This window comes from Cavia porcellus, unplaced genomic scaffold (genome assembly GCF_034190915.1).
Source record: "Cavia porcellus strain 051 isolate PalLab524CR breed Dunkin Hartley unplaced genomic scaffold, mCavPor4.1 scaffold_3, whole genome shotgun sequence".
NCBI lineage: Eukaryota > Metazoa > Chordata > Mammalia > Rodentia > Caviidae > Cavia > Cavia porcellus.
In genome coordinates, this window is record NW_026947486.1 from 28,481,077 (window position 1) to 28,496,425 (window position 15,349).

The 15,349-nt window shown below is 35.5% G+C and overlaps 1 protein-coding gene across 3 annotated transcripts; it reads right to left on the reverse strand.

Moving 5' to 3' along the window:
• Positions 1 to 692: 692 nt before the first annotated feature.
• LOC100721650 (spindlin-2) lies at positions 693 to 4,018 on the reverse strand. Of its 3 annotated transcripts, none has more exons than XM_013156110.3 (2): positions 3,723 to 4,018; positions 693 to 2,972 (listed from the first exon to the last, which is right to left on the reverse strand). In XM_013156110.3, the coding sequence occupies exon 2, from the start codon at positions 2,968 to 2,970 to the stop codon at positions 2,194 to 2,196; it is 777 nt and encodes a 258-aa protein (XP_013011564.2). In that variant the 5' UTR covers positions 2,971 to 2,972; positions 3,723 to 4,018; the 3' UTR covers positions 693 to 2,193. The 3 variants fall into 3 exon arrangements, with proteins under 3 accessions (XP_013011564.2, XP_013011561.2, XP_003461797.2); XM_013156107.3 differs by having other exon boundaries at positions 3,619 to 4,018; XM_003461749.5 differs by having other exon boundaries at positions 3,673 to 4,016.
• Positions 4,019 to 15,349: the final 11,331 nt, after the last annotated feature.

A 15,349-nucleotide genomic window follows, 5' to 3' on the forward strand; every position in this document is an offset into this window, starting at 1 on the left:
TATACTCAGTCCCTTTCTGCCAATTTCATTTGAAGTTTTTTGTTTTTTTCTAATTAATGTTACTACTGAAATAATGCACCATAACTTCTCTTGGCTACCTCCTGATTCTCCTGCTAAAATGAAAGTTTTGGTGTCACACACCAGTAATCCCAGCAATCTGGAAGCTGAGACAGGAGGATGGTTGTGAGTTCCAGACAAGTCTGGGATAAAAAGTGAGCTCAAGTAAAGTAGGCTTGTATAATGAGAAAATGTCTCAAAAAGACAAAAAAACAATAAAAAAAAAAAAACCTAAAATGAAAGCTCTATAGTGGGACCCCAGGTGTTGGCTGAGCAAAATTCTGTCACGTATGAAAGAAAATAATCTCTGCAATGTTGAGGTGGGCTTGCTTTATATAATGACTGTGGTAATCCATCAACCTCATGTCAATGTTAGTTAGACAGAATGAACTGGATTTACTAACTTCTTTAAACGTCTGGAATGTCCTTGGCTATACCACACTACCACCCCCAGCTATGCATGGAGTTAGGGAAGCTTAGGAAACAGCAATCTACTGACACTTCTTCTGTGGGAACAGAAGTATAGTTAGTACAGGGTGGAGGTACAAAATCAAGAGAAAGGACTTTGATAGGGATCTGAAGAGGATTCTATAAAGATAAGACAAAGAGGAAAAAAAACACATGAACCCATGCACTGGACACCACAGTTCTGAGGGACTTTATTGTGGTTGCCACTCCTTTTGTCCACAACAGCTCCATGTAGCATTCATTATACAGTCAAACTAATTACTTATACAAAATCACGTTTCCCAGGCCAGCTTTCCACGGCAACTACATCACCTGGAAAGAAAGAGTTGTACACATTTGCAATACTGCTCCCCACGGGTTTGCGGGGGCATCAACACTGTTGAAGAATTATAAGTGAGATGTAAATAGCCAGAAGCTTTGGGGGTGAGGGTCAAGAGAGAAGGGGAGTTTCTAGTGTGTGAGAACCTCCCTTTGGTGCAGCCAAATGAGGTTTCAGGCAGATGCTGAAAGAAGCATGGACCGTCAAAGTATTCCTCATGCCCTGACAGACATTAGGCTCTATCCTGTGATGCCCCAGCAAGAGGAAGACCAGTGATGGGACTGCTGTACTTGGGTTCAGCAAGGTTCCATTCTCCTGCATAGCATACTCTCCCACAGCCCAGTTTATGGAGAACCGTGTGAGTTTAGGCTGAGAATTGAGGTTCTGCTCCGCAGATGTGGCACAAACTCCCTGAAACAAGAAAAGCCTTACAGGTATAAACTTGCCTCCTGCTTAACTCATCTGAATCATCCCCACCAAAATGCCCTTCTAGAGAACTTTCATACTTGCCTTCTTAGACAGTTGTCACTTTCTTTGTGCACAAAGCCACAGAGGTCAATGTGGATACTGCCAGGAGTCCAACTGATTCCTGAGCCTAAAATCCCTTACGAACCCCACTCTCCACACCTCTTTTACTCTATTCTCATCCCCTCATCAGTCTTTCTTCTTAGAATTCTCCCTTGCTCAGTATCCCCTCCTTTCTGGCCTGATACCTATGACAGACTCTGCCTGTCTGTCTGTCTCTCTCTCTGTATGTCTTAGAACTCTCTCCAGATCCCTACCAACTGGACCTCTTGTGACCATCCTTGTGGCCCTCTCTACTCAGTTCATTTTGCTTTCCTCCAAGCTCCAAGATCTCACTCTCTGTTATCCTTTGCTATTCTCCCACCTGGATGTTTCCCCTTCATAGTTTGTACCTCTTCCGGGAAGCCTCCTTCTTCCTGATCCCTTTTCTCCTGTTCTTAAACAGTGGCCTCATCCTCTCTCTTTCCCTACAGCCCATAACTAGTCCCCCCCAACGCCCTCCCCCCTTAACCAGACCAGCTAAAGGCCAGTCCATTTTCAGATGAATGATGATAGTTTCTTTGCTGCACTTTATTCACAGACTCAATTGACAGCTGTTCCTTCTTTTCATGCCCCATCCACCAAACACACCCAAACTTTTTAAGAGAAAGTGCCTATACACAGCATGTCACATCCACATAAATTTGTATTTTTCAGAACAAAATTACAATTATGCTGGTCATCAGGTACCCCTAGACTTTCAATACAGTAAAAAGCAGCATTTTTTGGCATGTCTACAAATTATGGATTTATTTCCACAAATGTGGGAAATTTTACCCCAACATTTAGGACTTTTTCACCAAATCATAGACATAGATATGAAAGTCATCATCAAACTTGATGAAATACACAGAAGGTTTGGCTTCTACTTGGTGAATAACCATGCCGATTCTTTTGGAGCCATCTTCTTTGGTATATTCCACATGTTTGCCTATTAGGCCATCAACCACTCCTCCTGGCTCCCTTTCTGCTGGTGGAGACTCACTGGACTCTGGCATGATGCGGAGATCACCTTCTTTATAGTCATCTAAAAGCTGATACATGTACAAGACAGGATCCTTCTCATAGGTAATATAAAACCAGGCTTTCATGATAGGTGCTTGGGCTAGGACCATCCCCCTCCATTCATCCTTGGTACCATGCTCACCCTCAAACATATGTTCCACTGCTTTGCCAATTATGGTATTTGCAAGGTTGGCGTCACTAACTTGTGATGATGCCACCTTGTTGGAAAGAATTTTAAGAGACAAAACTCTTTCATCTCTGTGAAGTTCCAATCCATAGACACAGTCAATTCCATCATATTTCACTAGATAAAGAGAGGGATTTATAGGCACCTGATCCAGAACGGTCCCTTTCCACTGGGTGATGGGCTCATCGCCTTCCTTCCATCCGTGAGAAATTCTGCAGCCCACGATGTTTCTGCGGGGCTGGGATGAAGGTCTGCCTCTCTGCCTCTTCTGGGATGATTTCTTCTTTGTGAAGTTTGCTGACCCAGTGGCTCGTCCTGCAGAGGATCTGGTTTGTTGTCCTTCGGCCTCTTGTGTGTTGGAGGTCTTCATGCCTGCAAAGACAAGGAGACAGGATACAGGCAAACACCCAGTATGCCATAAGGTCAACTTCACCCTTAGTGATGGTTCTGTTCTTGAGCCTAATGCTGTTTCCCTTGGAGCCTGCCAGCAATGCTAAGTATACTGGCAGCTGCCTGCAGTTAGTTCTTTCAATCTTTTTTTCTGTCTCTTTCTGTCTCTCTCCTTCTCTCTCTGTATCTCTCTCTGTCTCTTTCTCTGTCTCCCCTCCCCCTTCTCTTTTTTCTCTCACTCTCAGTCCCTCCTCCCTTTAGTCCCCCCTTCAAGCTGGAGTGAAGGGCTGGAGAGAAGGTAGTGCTGCCTGGGAGTAAGAACTCTAATCTCAGAAGGGAAAAGAGAAACTTCTGTTTTTTCAGTACCCACTTTTTGAACTGCCCCTGGTGTCCACTCTAGAGCCTCTGCAAATCACCTATCTCTCCACCTTGTCAAAGCCCCACTGTCCTGTGTGAGTGCCCCAGATGACTCACTTGACCCCTGCTCACTTCAGTGGTTTCCCTGGTGCCCACCTCTCCTGCTTTCCTGAGCTCATTTTCAAATCCTTGCGTGGTTTCTAAAGCCACTCCCTTTCCTGTTGCCCACGGCATTCCCCCACCCCACTCAAAGCCTGGCGCCCAACTCTACCCCTTATCTCCTGCCGGATTCCAGCCCATCCCCCTTCTTCTTCTTGGTCCCCACCAATTGTCTTGCCCTGCTGGGCGTCCACCGCAGGGATTCGCGAGCCTTACGTGCCCAATTCGGACACCTTGCTGCAGCCTCTGCTAAGAGCCTGTTGAGAAGGAAGATCAGCGGGCTACTATCCAGTAGAATGTGTGCTTGCCAGCGCTGAAAGGGGAGGATTCTTAGGCGAGGAGGGATCTATGCCGGCGGCGGGGCCGGTAAAACAGGATGATTCCCTGGTGTTAAGCCTGTGGGGGCGTCCTTCTTCCTCTTGGTAGCGGCGGACCTTCTGCCACCCTGGGCTTCCACTAGCCTCTGCTGTCGCTGCAGTCTCCTCCCTCTTCTCGTAGCGCAGCTTCCTGCCAGTAGAGAGGCCTCCCCTTCCTGCCCAACACACCCACCCCCACTGCAGTTCCTTTCCCCAGCAAGGGCTGGGATGGCAGGAGGAACCATTTGTCCAGGCTCCACCTCTTTCGGAAACGTATTTCAGTGTAGCCCACTACTTGCCTGTTAAGGTTTGGCGTTTTCTGTTTTTTTTTTTTTGTCTGAAAGCCCCTTGTTTCTAAAGTGCAACTCCTCTTCTGCCATTTCAGGACCGCTTCGTGTGCTTCCTGTCTTCCAAGAAATCGTCTTTTATGTTTTCAGTAATTCCCCTATGAAGTTAGTTTTACACTTAAATTACCTTTCCTAATCTCTTAAAAGATCTTGTGAAAGAAATGTGTTAATATTTAGTCTGCCTTCTTGACCTACTTTGTGCCTAATTTTTTTTTTTAACTGCACTATTCTTGTCTGTTTGGATCTTATTTTTCTTTTTCCCTTCTGTTTTTTTCTTCCTTTCCTCCACTGAAAAATAATCAAATGCACAATGTGAACAATTTCAAATTTTCAGGAAATTGGTATGAAAAAAATGTAACCAGCTTTACTATTTTTTCATTCCCCTAAATTCACAGGAAAATATTAATGCCCACTTATTCTTTTCCCTTTTTTAAATCTTTTATGAAAGTAAGATCATCTTTCTTGTTCAGTGTCTTGCCATGCCCTTATCCACATAGAAAAAAAAAGAGCATTTTCTCATGACATATACTTTTTGAATCATTCTTTTTTCTTTTTGTCCAAATATTTTTTTTAAGCACCTGATACCTGTTTTATTGCTTTAGGTAGATAAAATTCATTTTTACTGTGTCATAATTTTATTTTCTCTCATCACTTTATATTTGGGGGAATATTTCCAAAACAAAATGCTATTTGATCTTTTTTATTGTAATGTGGACCTTTGGAGAAATAACTAAAAAATATTTAGGAAAAAATAGTTTTATAAATCGGGAGAAAGATAGCATAGGCTTCAAGGAGTATTAGAATGATTTTTAAAATATTTTGGGAAACTATTAAACTTATGTCCCTATCATTACTTGATTTATTAAAATATAAGGTACAACACAATAAGATAGAACCAAAGGCAAACAAGCAAACCAGAAACCCTGTAAAAGAATATGAATATTTACTAGAAATTTATGGTATCTGAATCAAAGGACAACCTGAAAGTTGACAGAACAACTGGGTTTAAGACAATTTCTTCAAGGAATATAAGTACTATATATAAGATAATATAAGAAGGAATATAAAAAGTACTTTTGAAAAAGTACTACAGTTTGTTAGTTTTAATTTTACTTTTAATGACATTAAGCATAAGAATAGAGGTTTACATCTAGTGATAATGCAAATAAACATCTGTGCAATTTTTATGTGAATCAGTGAGCAGATTTGGTAGAGTTCATGGGAAGAATTGTTGAGTTATGGTTAACCCTTATACCTGGGGTATTACCCTTGAAATTTTACCCAAAAGTGAAGGATTTTACGAGGGCCATAGCCTGAAGCTCCTGGATTGGTAGCTTTAAAAAGCAGTCAGAAACTTCTGCTGAACTTCTAAATCTTTCATTAGTTCTTTGTACAATGAATAAAATTTCCTGGTTAACAAAAAACATCAAATTTTATCTTCACTTCTTACACATATTCTCCCTTTGTCTTATGTTAGTAAATATTCCCTATGCTTTCAGATTTTCAATGCCTTTGAGCAGAATTTTTGGAGATTTTAAAGGTATTTCTATCTAGAGTTTATAGATTTCTTAACAAGAAAGTTGTTTTGAATTTCTTAGTCTTCTATTATGAAAATCTCCAATGCTTCTGCTTAATATTAAATATATATGGCCATAACCAAGTTGCTCACATTAAATTTATGTAACTATCTGTAAGCCTGGAATACCTCAACAAAGTGATTTAAAAATTGTTAAGTACTTTCAACTATTCACAATATTTCCAAACCAAAAATCACCCAAATTTCCATTAACAGTATGTGAGATATGTTTTTATATGTTTATATATTATAATATGCAAAAGTGAGAATGAGTACATTGCAACATGCAGCATGAATCTCACAAATAAGTCAAAAAACAAGTTCAGAAAATGTAAACAGACATAATATGAGTTATTTAAAATTAGAATGGCCTGACTAATCTACTGTCTTGAAAGACAAAATAGTATTGATCTTGCAAGGATATTTTATAAATATTTGTTTGCAATTTATATTCTACCAACAGTTCACAAAATTAAAGACAATTTCAAAAGTGTGGAGCAGAAAGGTTATACACGTGCTAAGCTACACAATCTATTGAATTGTAGTAGATACCAGTTGATATTGCAGCTAAGCATCCAATCACAGTTCTAGTAATAATGTGAGAGAATTGTTCTGAAGACAACCTAAAAACCTAACTAGTCAGAAAATGAAATTAAAGTTACAATTGTTGGTTTAGATAGAGGCAATGAAACTGGTGATCTCTCCATTGGATGCGAGTAAACCTGAGAAGATACAAAAATTAAGTTGCTCTATTTACTTTACTATCTATCATTTGAAGACTAAAAACAAAAGCATAACAGAGAAAACAATGGAGGGAGGGTAAACAAAAGAGGGAGACTGCCTTACTGACACTTTAAGATCATGATCACTGACTTTCTTTTAATTAAATTAAAACTTTTTTTTATTTAAGAGGAAAAAGAGAAAAACACAAAACAAACCAAAGCGGTGTAAGGGTACACGTAATACAGGACTACAAAAAAAAAAACAAAACAAAAAAAAACAAAACAAACAAAAAAACATAACAGTAAGAAATCACCTGTTAGTAGATTACATATTATCATCTTGAAAATAGTTGCTCAAATCACAGTATCAAAGAATACAAGGTGGACATTCAAACAGGGAGACTGCAAACAGCTGTGTTCAATGATCCAAAAACATTGATATAGTCAGCTATTTAACACCCCTAAACACACTTGCTGTTATATCACTGACTTTCTAATATTGCTTCCAAATTAAAAAAAAAAAATCAGTGTAGGTTCTTCATGGTGATGCTATTTCTTCCACAAGTGATTGGCTTAACATGAAATTAATATGAGCTAATATTGACCAATTAGAGGTGAGACAAAAAAGTATTGGAGGACTTCTGATAACATTTCTTTACCTCTAAGAATGAGAAACAATTGCTGTAACCAATGAAGATGGCAGAATAAATAAAGGGCTGTTTTGAGATCCTTGATTTTATCATCTAGCTTTGTTAATGGCATTCCTAGAGTCCTACTTCTGATTCTTAGCCATGTGATAGCAAGTTTTTTATAGTTAAGCTAGTTTAAGATTGGTTTTTATGTTACTTGCTTAATTGGAAAAGCAGCCCAAAATTTAAAGGATATATTATTCTCACAAAATATTATTAAAGTTTAAGTTATACAAAACAAATCTGTCTCAGCATTTCACATTAGGTTCCCATGATGCAATATGAAGCATTGCCTCCCCATATTAAAAGCTCAGAGTTCAATGGAAAATGAGGAATAAGTAGCTATCAGAAGATCAAGAATAAAATAACAGACACAATCCTAATGTGTACAAAATAATACACTAAAATGGGCACACAACTTCTTAAGTGAATGCTGTCAACAAATGGTGAGCTACTTATACTATTCTGAGAAGATATAGCCTTCCTGAGTCCAGTCTCTTCACTGCAAGTCTATTTTCCATGTATTTGAGAATTATCTGCCTTAAAGTAATAACTATGTTATTCTTATAATAGTAAAAGTTGAATCACTTCTTTTTGAAAGTTTGTGTGCATTAGTATTAAAAATAATTAATTTTTAAAATTTACTAATTTAAAAAATAGTAAATTTTCTAAGATTATCAAAATCTAATACATTTTACTGTAATCTTTATAACAATACAACTATCTACAGTGAAAGACTAATTATCTTCCTCTATTCCTTTCCTCCTTAATTTACAACCTCCAAGGAACCCCAATGTTTCTCATTCTATCTCCAAACACATTTAACTCACATTAAATACTTAACATGTATTCTTCCAAACAATTTTCTTTTTTTAAACTATTAGTTCATGTTTCAATATATTGTGACTACTATATTCACTGTAGGGAATTGGCACATGTGCATGATATTTCAATTATTTTTTTCCTTTTCCCTCCATCCTACTTTTATTTGTTTCCACCATAAGATTCATTTATTTAATAAGACTTTCTAAAGTTAATTATCATAAATACAGATTAATAGGTCAAAGGGCACATATAAAAGGACACATTTTCTCTGATACTAAAAGTAATAAATGCAAATATAAATATTCGAATTTGGAAGTCTTTTTCACTTTATAACAGTGAGTTCATGCTATACAGATTTGTTTGCAACTACAACTCAATTTATATATATTTATAAAGCAACCATTCTTTTATATGATATTTTGTATTTTATACATACTATGATGTAGTGAACTATTCTTCTGTTGATAGAAATTCAAGGTTTTCATGGTTACTTTGCTATCACAGACAATCCTACAATAACAGGTGAATACAGCACTTTTCTTTTTGGCACCAGGGAAGGAATGCACGATCTCGTGCTTGTCAGACACGTGCTTATGCTGCTAAGCTAAATCCCTGGCCCTACAGCCCAATTATAACAGCTTTCCTTCCTTTGATTGTCAAAGTTAATTTGGCTAACAAGTTAAAAATCTCTTTCCTCTCTCAATTCTGGTGATTTAATTTTTTTGAAGCTACCTGTGCTTACATAAAACATCTTTTTTGAATAAATGACATCAGCAAGAACACCACATATTAAAATGTCAGTAGTGTCCAGCATTGCACTCAAAGATAGATTTATATTAATGACAGTTTTTAGTAAACATTCCCTACAAAATCAGTGATACAAACTCCAATGGGAAGAGATAGCTAAAATTTCCATAGAATTATGGTTTATTAAACAGACAAGTAAGAGATGCCCAAAAACATAAGTCTAAATTTTATGAGAAATGAAAATGACTGGAAATAAGACCTTTGGCAACTATAGGAAAAAAGTGTAAAGGAGATCTATAACAAGATACTTAAAAATACAAAATGTTCATGTAATTATTCCTTAACCCAATTTTCTGGAGTAACTCTTACATTCTAGGTCATTTGTAGGCATCATATTAGTAGAATGAAAAAAGCAAACAAAGTTTCTACCTTCGGACTTTACATTTTAGAAAAGTGGACTGAAAATAAAGAAATAACCTAGTGACACAAAGTTCTACGTACAATAGAGGAAAAAATCTTATAGTTGTGAATTAGACGGAGGGAAACTCTGAACAGGTGACATTTGAGTTAAGATTGAGGTATACCTTACTGCAAAAGGTTATTAAAAGCCCTGAGAGTAAGAAGCAATTCAAGATAAAATTTCTTTGTTTTTGAAAGCATAGAAAATGCTAATATGCTTTTAGTATATAATGAAATGGAGAACATGTTTGAATTAGCAAAATATTAGATCATCTAGAGTGGTGCTTTACAGCGTGTTTTTTATTATTGTTCTTTTCCACTACTTGTTCTTTAAACATGTTTTTAATTGTTTCCTTATGAAATTTTAATGCCACAGAAGTACTGCATACTTATTTTAAAATGCATATGTACCTATGATATGTACATAAAATACAAAGCTTTATTTTAGAGTAAGAGTGAGTAAAATTTGAAAACAAAAGCTAAGTAGAAAGCTGTTACTATTTTTAAGTATTTTTCCTGAATTGCTTTTAATAGAATGTATTTACTTTATGTAATTAGTGATAGCAAAATATACAAATTAGGTATCCAAAAAGGTATATAATAAATTTTATAAAAGTCATTCAAAATTGTTTTTCAGTAGATCTAAAACAACTGAAGAATTATGTTGTATCTTAACAGCTACTTTTAGTGAATTTATTGTTTAATTTTTGCTTGGCATGAGAAAAATACTTTAAATTACTGATAGATATTTCTTCACATATTGTTAATTTTTTTCTTTTTTAATGCTTGACACTATTGGCATTAAATAACTTCTGTATAATTACAAATAAACTGTTTTTATTTAATTCTAAATCACAAGCAACATACAAAGAGAGTGAGAACAAAATACAAAGTCAGACAATAGCAGCCAATAGATATTTACAGGCTACTTCTTGTGCAATTGCAAGGTCAATAAATTGCAAATCGTATATTTCAGTCATTTATTTGACATGGTTTTATAGGACTGGCTTTGCACATATTTTGTGTATCAAACATATGCTTAATGGCAGTGCTACTCATCTAATACATAAAATTTAATGGTAGTAATAAGATTCTAAGGAATATTTCATTGTATGTATTTGAGCTTTGGAGAGCTGCAAACCACTGTTATTACCTAAGATTTTTTTTTCATTTTTCTCACTAAATATCAATTTTATGCCCTTTGAGGCAATGTCATTCTGGTTGAGAAATTAACCCTTTCAAGGGTAAGAAATAAAGATTGGACTGTATAACAACTGTAGCAGCCTTCAGATTTTCAAAAGTATAACATAATCTGGTTTACATATTTAAGAAATTATTCTGGCTGTTTTGTGGAGAATTGAATAAAAAGTGACACGATCTTTGTCTCCTGGAAAGAATCAATCAAGTATAAGGCCTTATGTTCTATTCCAAATGCTTTTTTTTTCTTCTGAGACAATACCCCTCTCCCTCTATGCTGCCAAAGCATCAAGTCATGTGCTTACTGCTTTTGTTTTTAGTTCTCTCTTAATTTTTGGCCACTGGGGGTTTTCCTCAAAACCTTTAAAACTCAACTGTGCATTTAAGATGAGCTTTGTGTTATTTTACCAATATCTTAAATTGTAATGCTTTTAGTGAAAGAGTCTTTATGTAATAACTTTCAAGTCTTTGATCTAGTAGGTTTATTTGGTCATGTCTAGGGTAGTCAGTACTGTTAAGACTCCCATTTGATGAAGCTCCTCTCTCAGGATATTCTCATCCTTTTTTGAGTGAGGTTTATATCTCATACTTTATCTCAGAAGCTTCTAAAATTGATTTCTAAAAGGAAAATTAAAACTTTTAGAAAGTATTGATTCCCCAATCTGGAGCAAGTTGCAAATAATAATCGAATACGTTGTGAAACATACTAAGTGCAAAAATTTTAAAAGTTCCATTATGTTTCTTCATCTAAGAACACTATACATTGATTTTCAAGTAAGATCCACTGACATTATAAATTGTGATTATCAATTTTTCTTCCTTTTTACTTTATTAGTATGCTTGTAGTATGTAATTAACACATTTACCATGGGCAATTTTTACATGTCAAAACATATCTGGGTTATTTATTTTATATCTTTTTTACTCCCCACCTTCCAACCTTTCTCCTCCTCTCCATTTTCAAAAAGATTTATTCCAATTTTTTTCTTTCATTCAGTTTTCCTTTAAATCTCTTTCCCTTCTTTCTTTGCCCTCCCCCATCTCTTATTCACCTTCTAATTCAAACAAGTTCTTCTTACCTCCTAATATATACCCTCTATTTTTCTCATTATTTATATTGTGGGTTTCTCACACAAGAGAACAATGCAATGTTTATACTTGGGCTTTTCATTTATTTCTCTTAAGATTAGGGTTTCAAGTTTGTATCCATTTACCTAAAATGTCTCCAGTATGTCTTTCATTATAGCAGAATAGCATTCCATTGTACATTAATACTGCTTTTTCTTTACTCAGTCATCAATTGATGGACACGTGGCCTGTTTCCAAGATTTAGCTAATATAAATTGTATTGCTATAAATATGGGTATGAATGTATCACTTTTCTAACTGGTGATATTAAAACAAATTAAATATGCAGTAAAACTTTCATTTTCTGGCTGTATCAGGGACATCTAAATCTATCCAACTCTGTCTGTTACTGGGAGAAATAAAAAGAAGTCTTAGTCCTATGTCTGAGCATGCACTCCAATTCAATTTTATTACTTATAAAGGAGATACTTTCATCCCCATTTGTGTGTTTACTGTACCTATCTCTCAAGTAATTACACACTTGCAATGAGAAAAAAAAATACTTTTGTGATTCATTATCTCATCTTTTGTGAGATTTCAGTGGTAAAGTCATGGTGAACTATAGTACATTTTCTGCCTGAAATGGAAGACATGACCTTAGACATAATTTATAAGATAAAAATGGGGCATTGTATAGTAGGAGATATATTGTGAACTCTGAGATAGGAAAGGTTACTTGACATTTCACAGTGGCACCCTTCATGTCTCTCCAACATTGACCTAAGTAAAGACTTGGGACATTCTGGCCATATTTCCATAATAGTAATGAGCATAAGTTAATTTTCCATTTAAAATTCCTTATTTTCAAATTTTGTATCACTTATTTAGATTTGGCGCCTGGAAAAAGGGATGTGATCTACGCATTTAGGTTTAAACAATTCTTTAGTATATGCATCAGTGCTCTACCTAGACAGTGTAAAAGTGGAAGCACCGTTTAATTTCTACCACTGCTGTAAGAGATATGGCTTTAAACCATGTAAAAAATAAAGAGCAAAATAGAACAGAAGGGGCTGGGGCTTTAGCTCAGCGGCATAAGCACCTGCTTTGCAAGCGCATGGTCATGAGTTCAATGCCTGGTACCAATTAAAAAAAATAATAGAAATGAAAATTAAAAAATAGAACAAAAATAAATAGGAAGTAGGGATAATTTAAAATACTTTTCAAATTATGTGTTCCATTGTTGTATAAAAATTTCAATATTTGTTTTATTTTATTTTATTTTTTTAAATTTTATTTAAAAGGAAAAAGAGAAAAACCAAAACAAAACAAAGCGGTGTAAGGGTACAAGTAATATAGAACTATAAAAAAAACAGTAAGAAATCACTAGTTAATAGATTACACATTATCATCTTAGAGATAGTTGCTCAGGTCACAGTATCAAAGCATACAAAGTAGACATTCAAACAGTGAGACTGCAAATAGTTGTTTTCAATGATCCAACCAAAAACATTAATGTGGTCATCTATTTAACATCCCTAAACACACTTGCAGTTGTATCCTTCAGAGCACCTTTTTTCCCTCTCTTTTTTACAACAAAATTTACACATTTTGGGTTTTATTACTCCTTAGTTCTTATTACATTTTTTGGAAGACCATAAAGTCAAATATGGCAAGACAAAGCTGTCAGTTAAAACCAAAGATACACATAGCACATGATGTAAAAACAGAGTACAAGGTTATCAACAATGGTTACCATAATGCCTCTTGCTTCCTTAAAAAGAATTGTCTATCTCATCAGGTATTATAAAGTTGAAGAAAACAGTAGAGAACAAGACCAATAAAACCTAAACCTTGTAAACATTACAGGACTTCCAAAGGAGATAATAGTCAAACCAGAACGGGCATCATAATGAATCTTATTGCCTTCAACGTAGTTGCCTATACCCTCAAACTTGATACTATCATCACAGAATGGAACAGAGTCTAATCAGTCAAAACAAGATAGTGGGAGTATTACAGGACTTCAAATCAAGTTAATAGGAAATCAAAAAAGTTGCTATAAAATATCCTGCTATTTTTTATTTTTCCCCTTAATTAAAAAATCATAAAAAATAACTAAATAATTTTTTAATGAATAAAGGAGAGATTGAGATAAAAGAGGACATAACAACATAACAATACAGGTCAAAGCATGACTGTTTCAGCAACCTAGTGCTTCAGCACCAAATAACCCGACTTAATAGTATAGTGTTTTTTTATTGAAATATTTGAATATAACTTCATATACTATAGCTTCAAATATTTCCATATCAAGCAGCCCAGAATAAAGCCATTCCAATTAATAAGTGAAAACATTATACGGCTTCAAGGCCACATAATGGCGAATCATGATTACCACATATTTTATATATTTGAATCATTACTTACATTAGGGAAACTATTCAATATTCACACATGTGAGATTGATTTATTTCACTTATGAGTATGGTCTCAAGCAGCACCCATTTATTGATAAATATCTCATTGTGATCCTTCTTTATAGCTGAGTAATACTCCATTGTATAGAAACACCACAACTTTTTTATCCATTGCTCAGTTGATGGACACTTGGGTTGTTTCCAAGATCTAGCAATTACAAATGGTGCTGCTATAAACATAGGTACACATATATCACTGTGGTATGATGCTTTCAGTTCTTCTGGGAATATGCCTAGAAGTGGAATAGCTGGAACAAATGGGACTTCCAACCCCAGCTTTTTGAGAAATCTCCAGACTGACCTCCAGAAAGGCTGTACCAGTCTATATTCCCACCAACAGTGCAGGAGAGTTCCTTTTCCCCCACAGCCTCTCCAGCATTTGTTGTTGGTTTTCTTGATCCTGGCCATTCTTTCAGGAGTGAGATGGTATCTCAGTGTGGTTTTAATTTGCATTTCTCTAATGAGTAATACTGATGAAAATTTTTTCATGTATTTATTTGCCATTTGTATTTCTTCATCTGAGAAGCGCGTATTCATCTCAGATGCCCATTTTTGGATTGGATCTTTGCATTTTGGGGGTCTGAGTTTTTTTAATTCTTCATATATTTTAGACAAAAGTCCCTTGTCTGAGGGGGAGTTCACTAAGATCTTTTCCCAGTTTGTGGGTTTTCTTTTCACTATGCTGGAGATTTCTTTTGACATGCAGAAACTTTTTAATAAAAGGTGGTGCCAGTTATTGACTCTGGGATGTATTTCCTGTGCGGTTTGAGTCCTGTTCATGAATTCTCTACCTACCCCTATGTCTTCAAGGTTTTTACCCAATTTGTCTTCCAATAGATTCAGTGTTTCTGGTTTAATACTCAGATCTTTGACCCATTTAGATTTTAATTTAGTACATGGTGATAGACATGGGTCTAGCTTTAGTTTTTGGCAAATGGAGAGCCAGTTTTTCCAACACCATTTATTAAAGAGACTGTTGTTCTTCCAGTGAACCTGCTTGGCTCCTTTATCAAAGATAAGGTGGTTGAGTGTATTTGTAGTTGTCATTGTGTCTTCTAACCTATTCCATTGATCTTTGGCTCTGTTTTGATTCCAGTACCATGTTGATTTAACTACAATTGCTTTGCAGTATAACTTCAAGTCAGGGATTGTGATGCCTCCTGCCTTGACTTTGCTGCTTATAACTGCCTTTGCTATTCTAGGTCTCTTCTGGTTCCAGATGAATTTTAGCAGTGATTTCTCTAGATTTATAAGGTATGCTGATGGTATTTTTATTGGGATTGCATTGAATCTGTATAACATTTTTGGGAGAATGGCCATGTTCACAATGTTTGTTCTTCCTATCCATGAGCAAGGGATGTCTTTCTATTTTCTGAGATC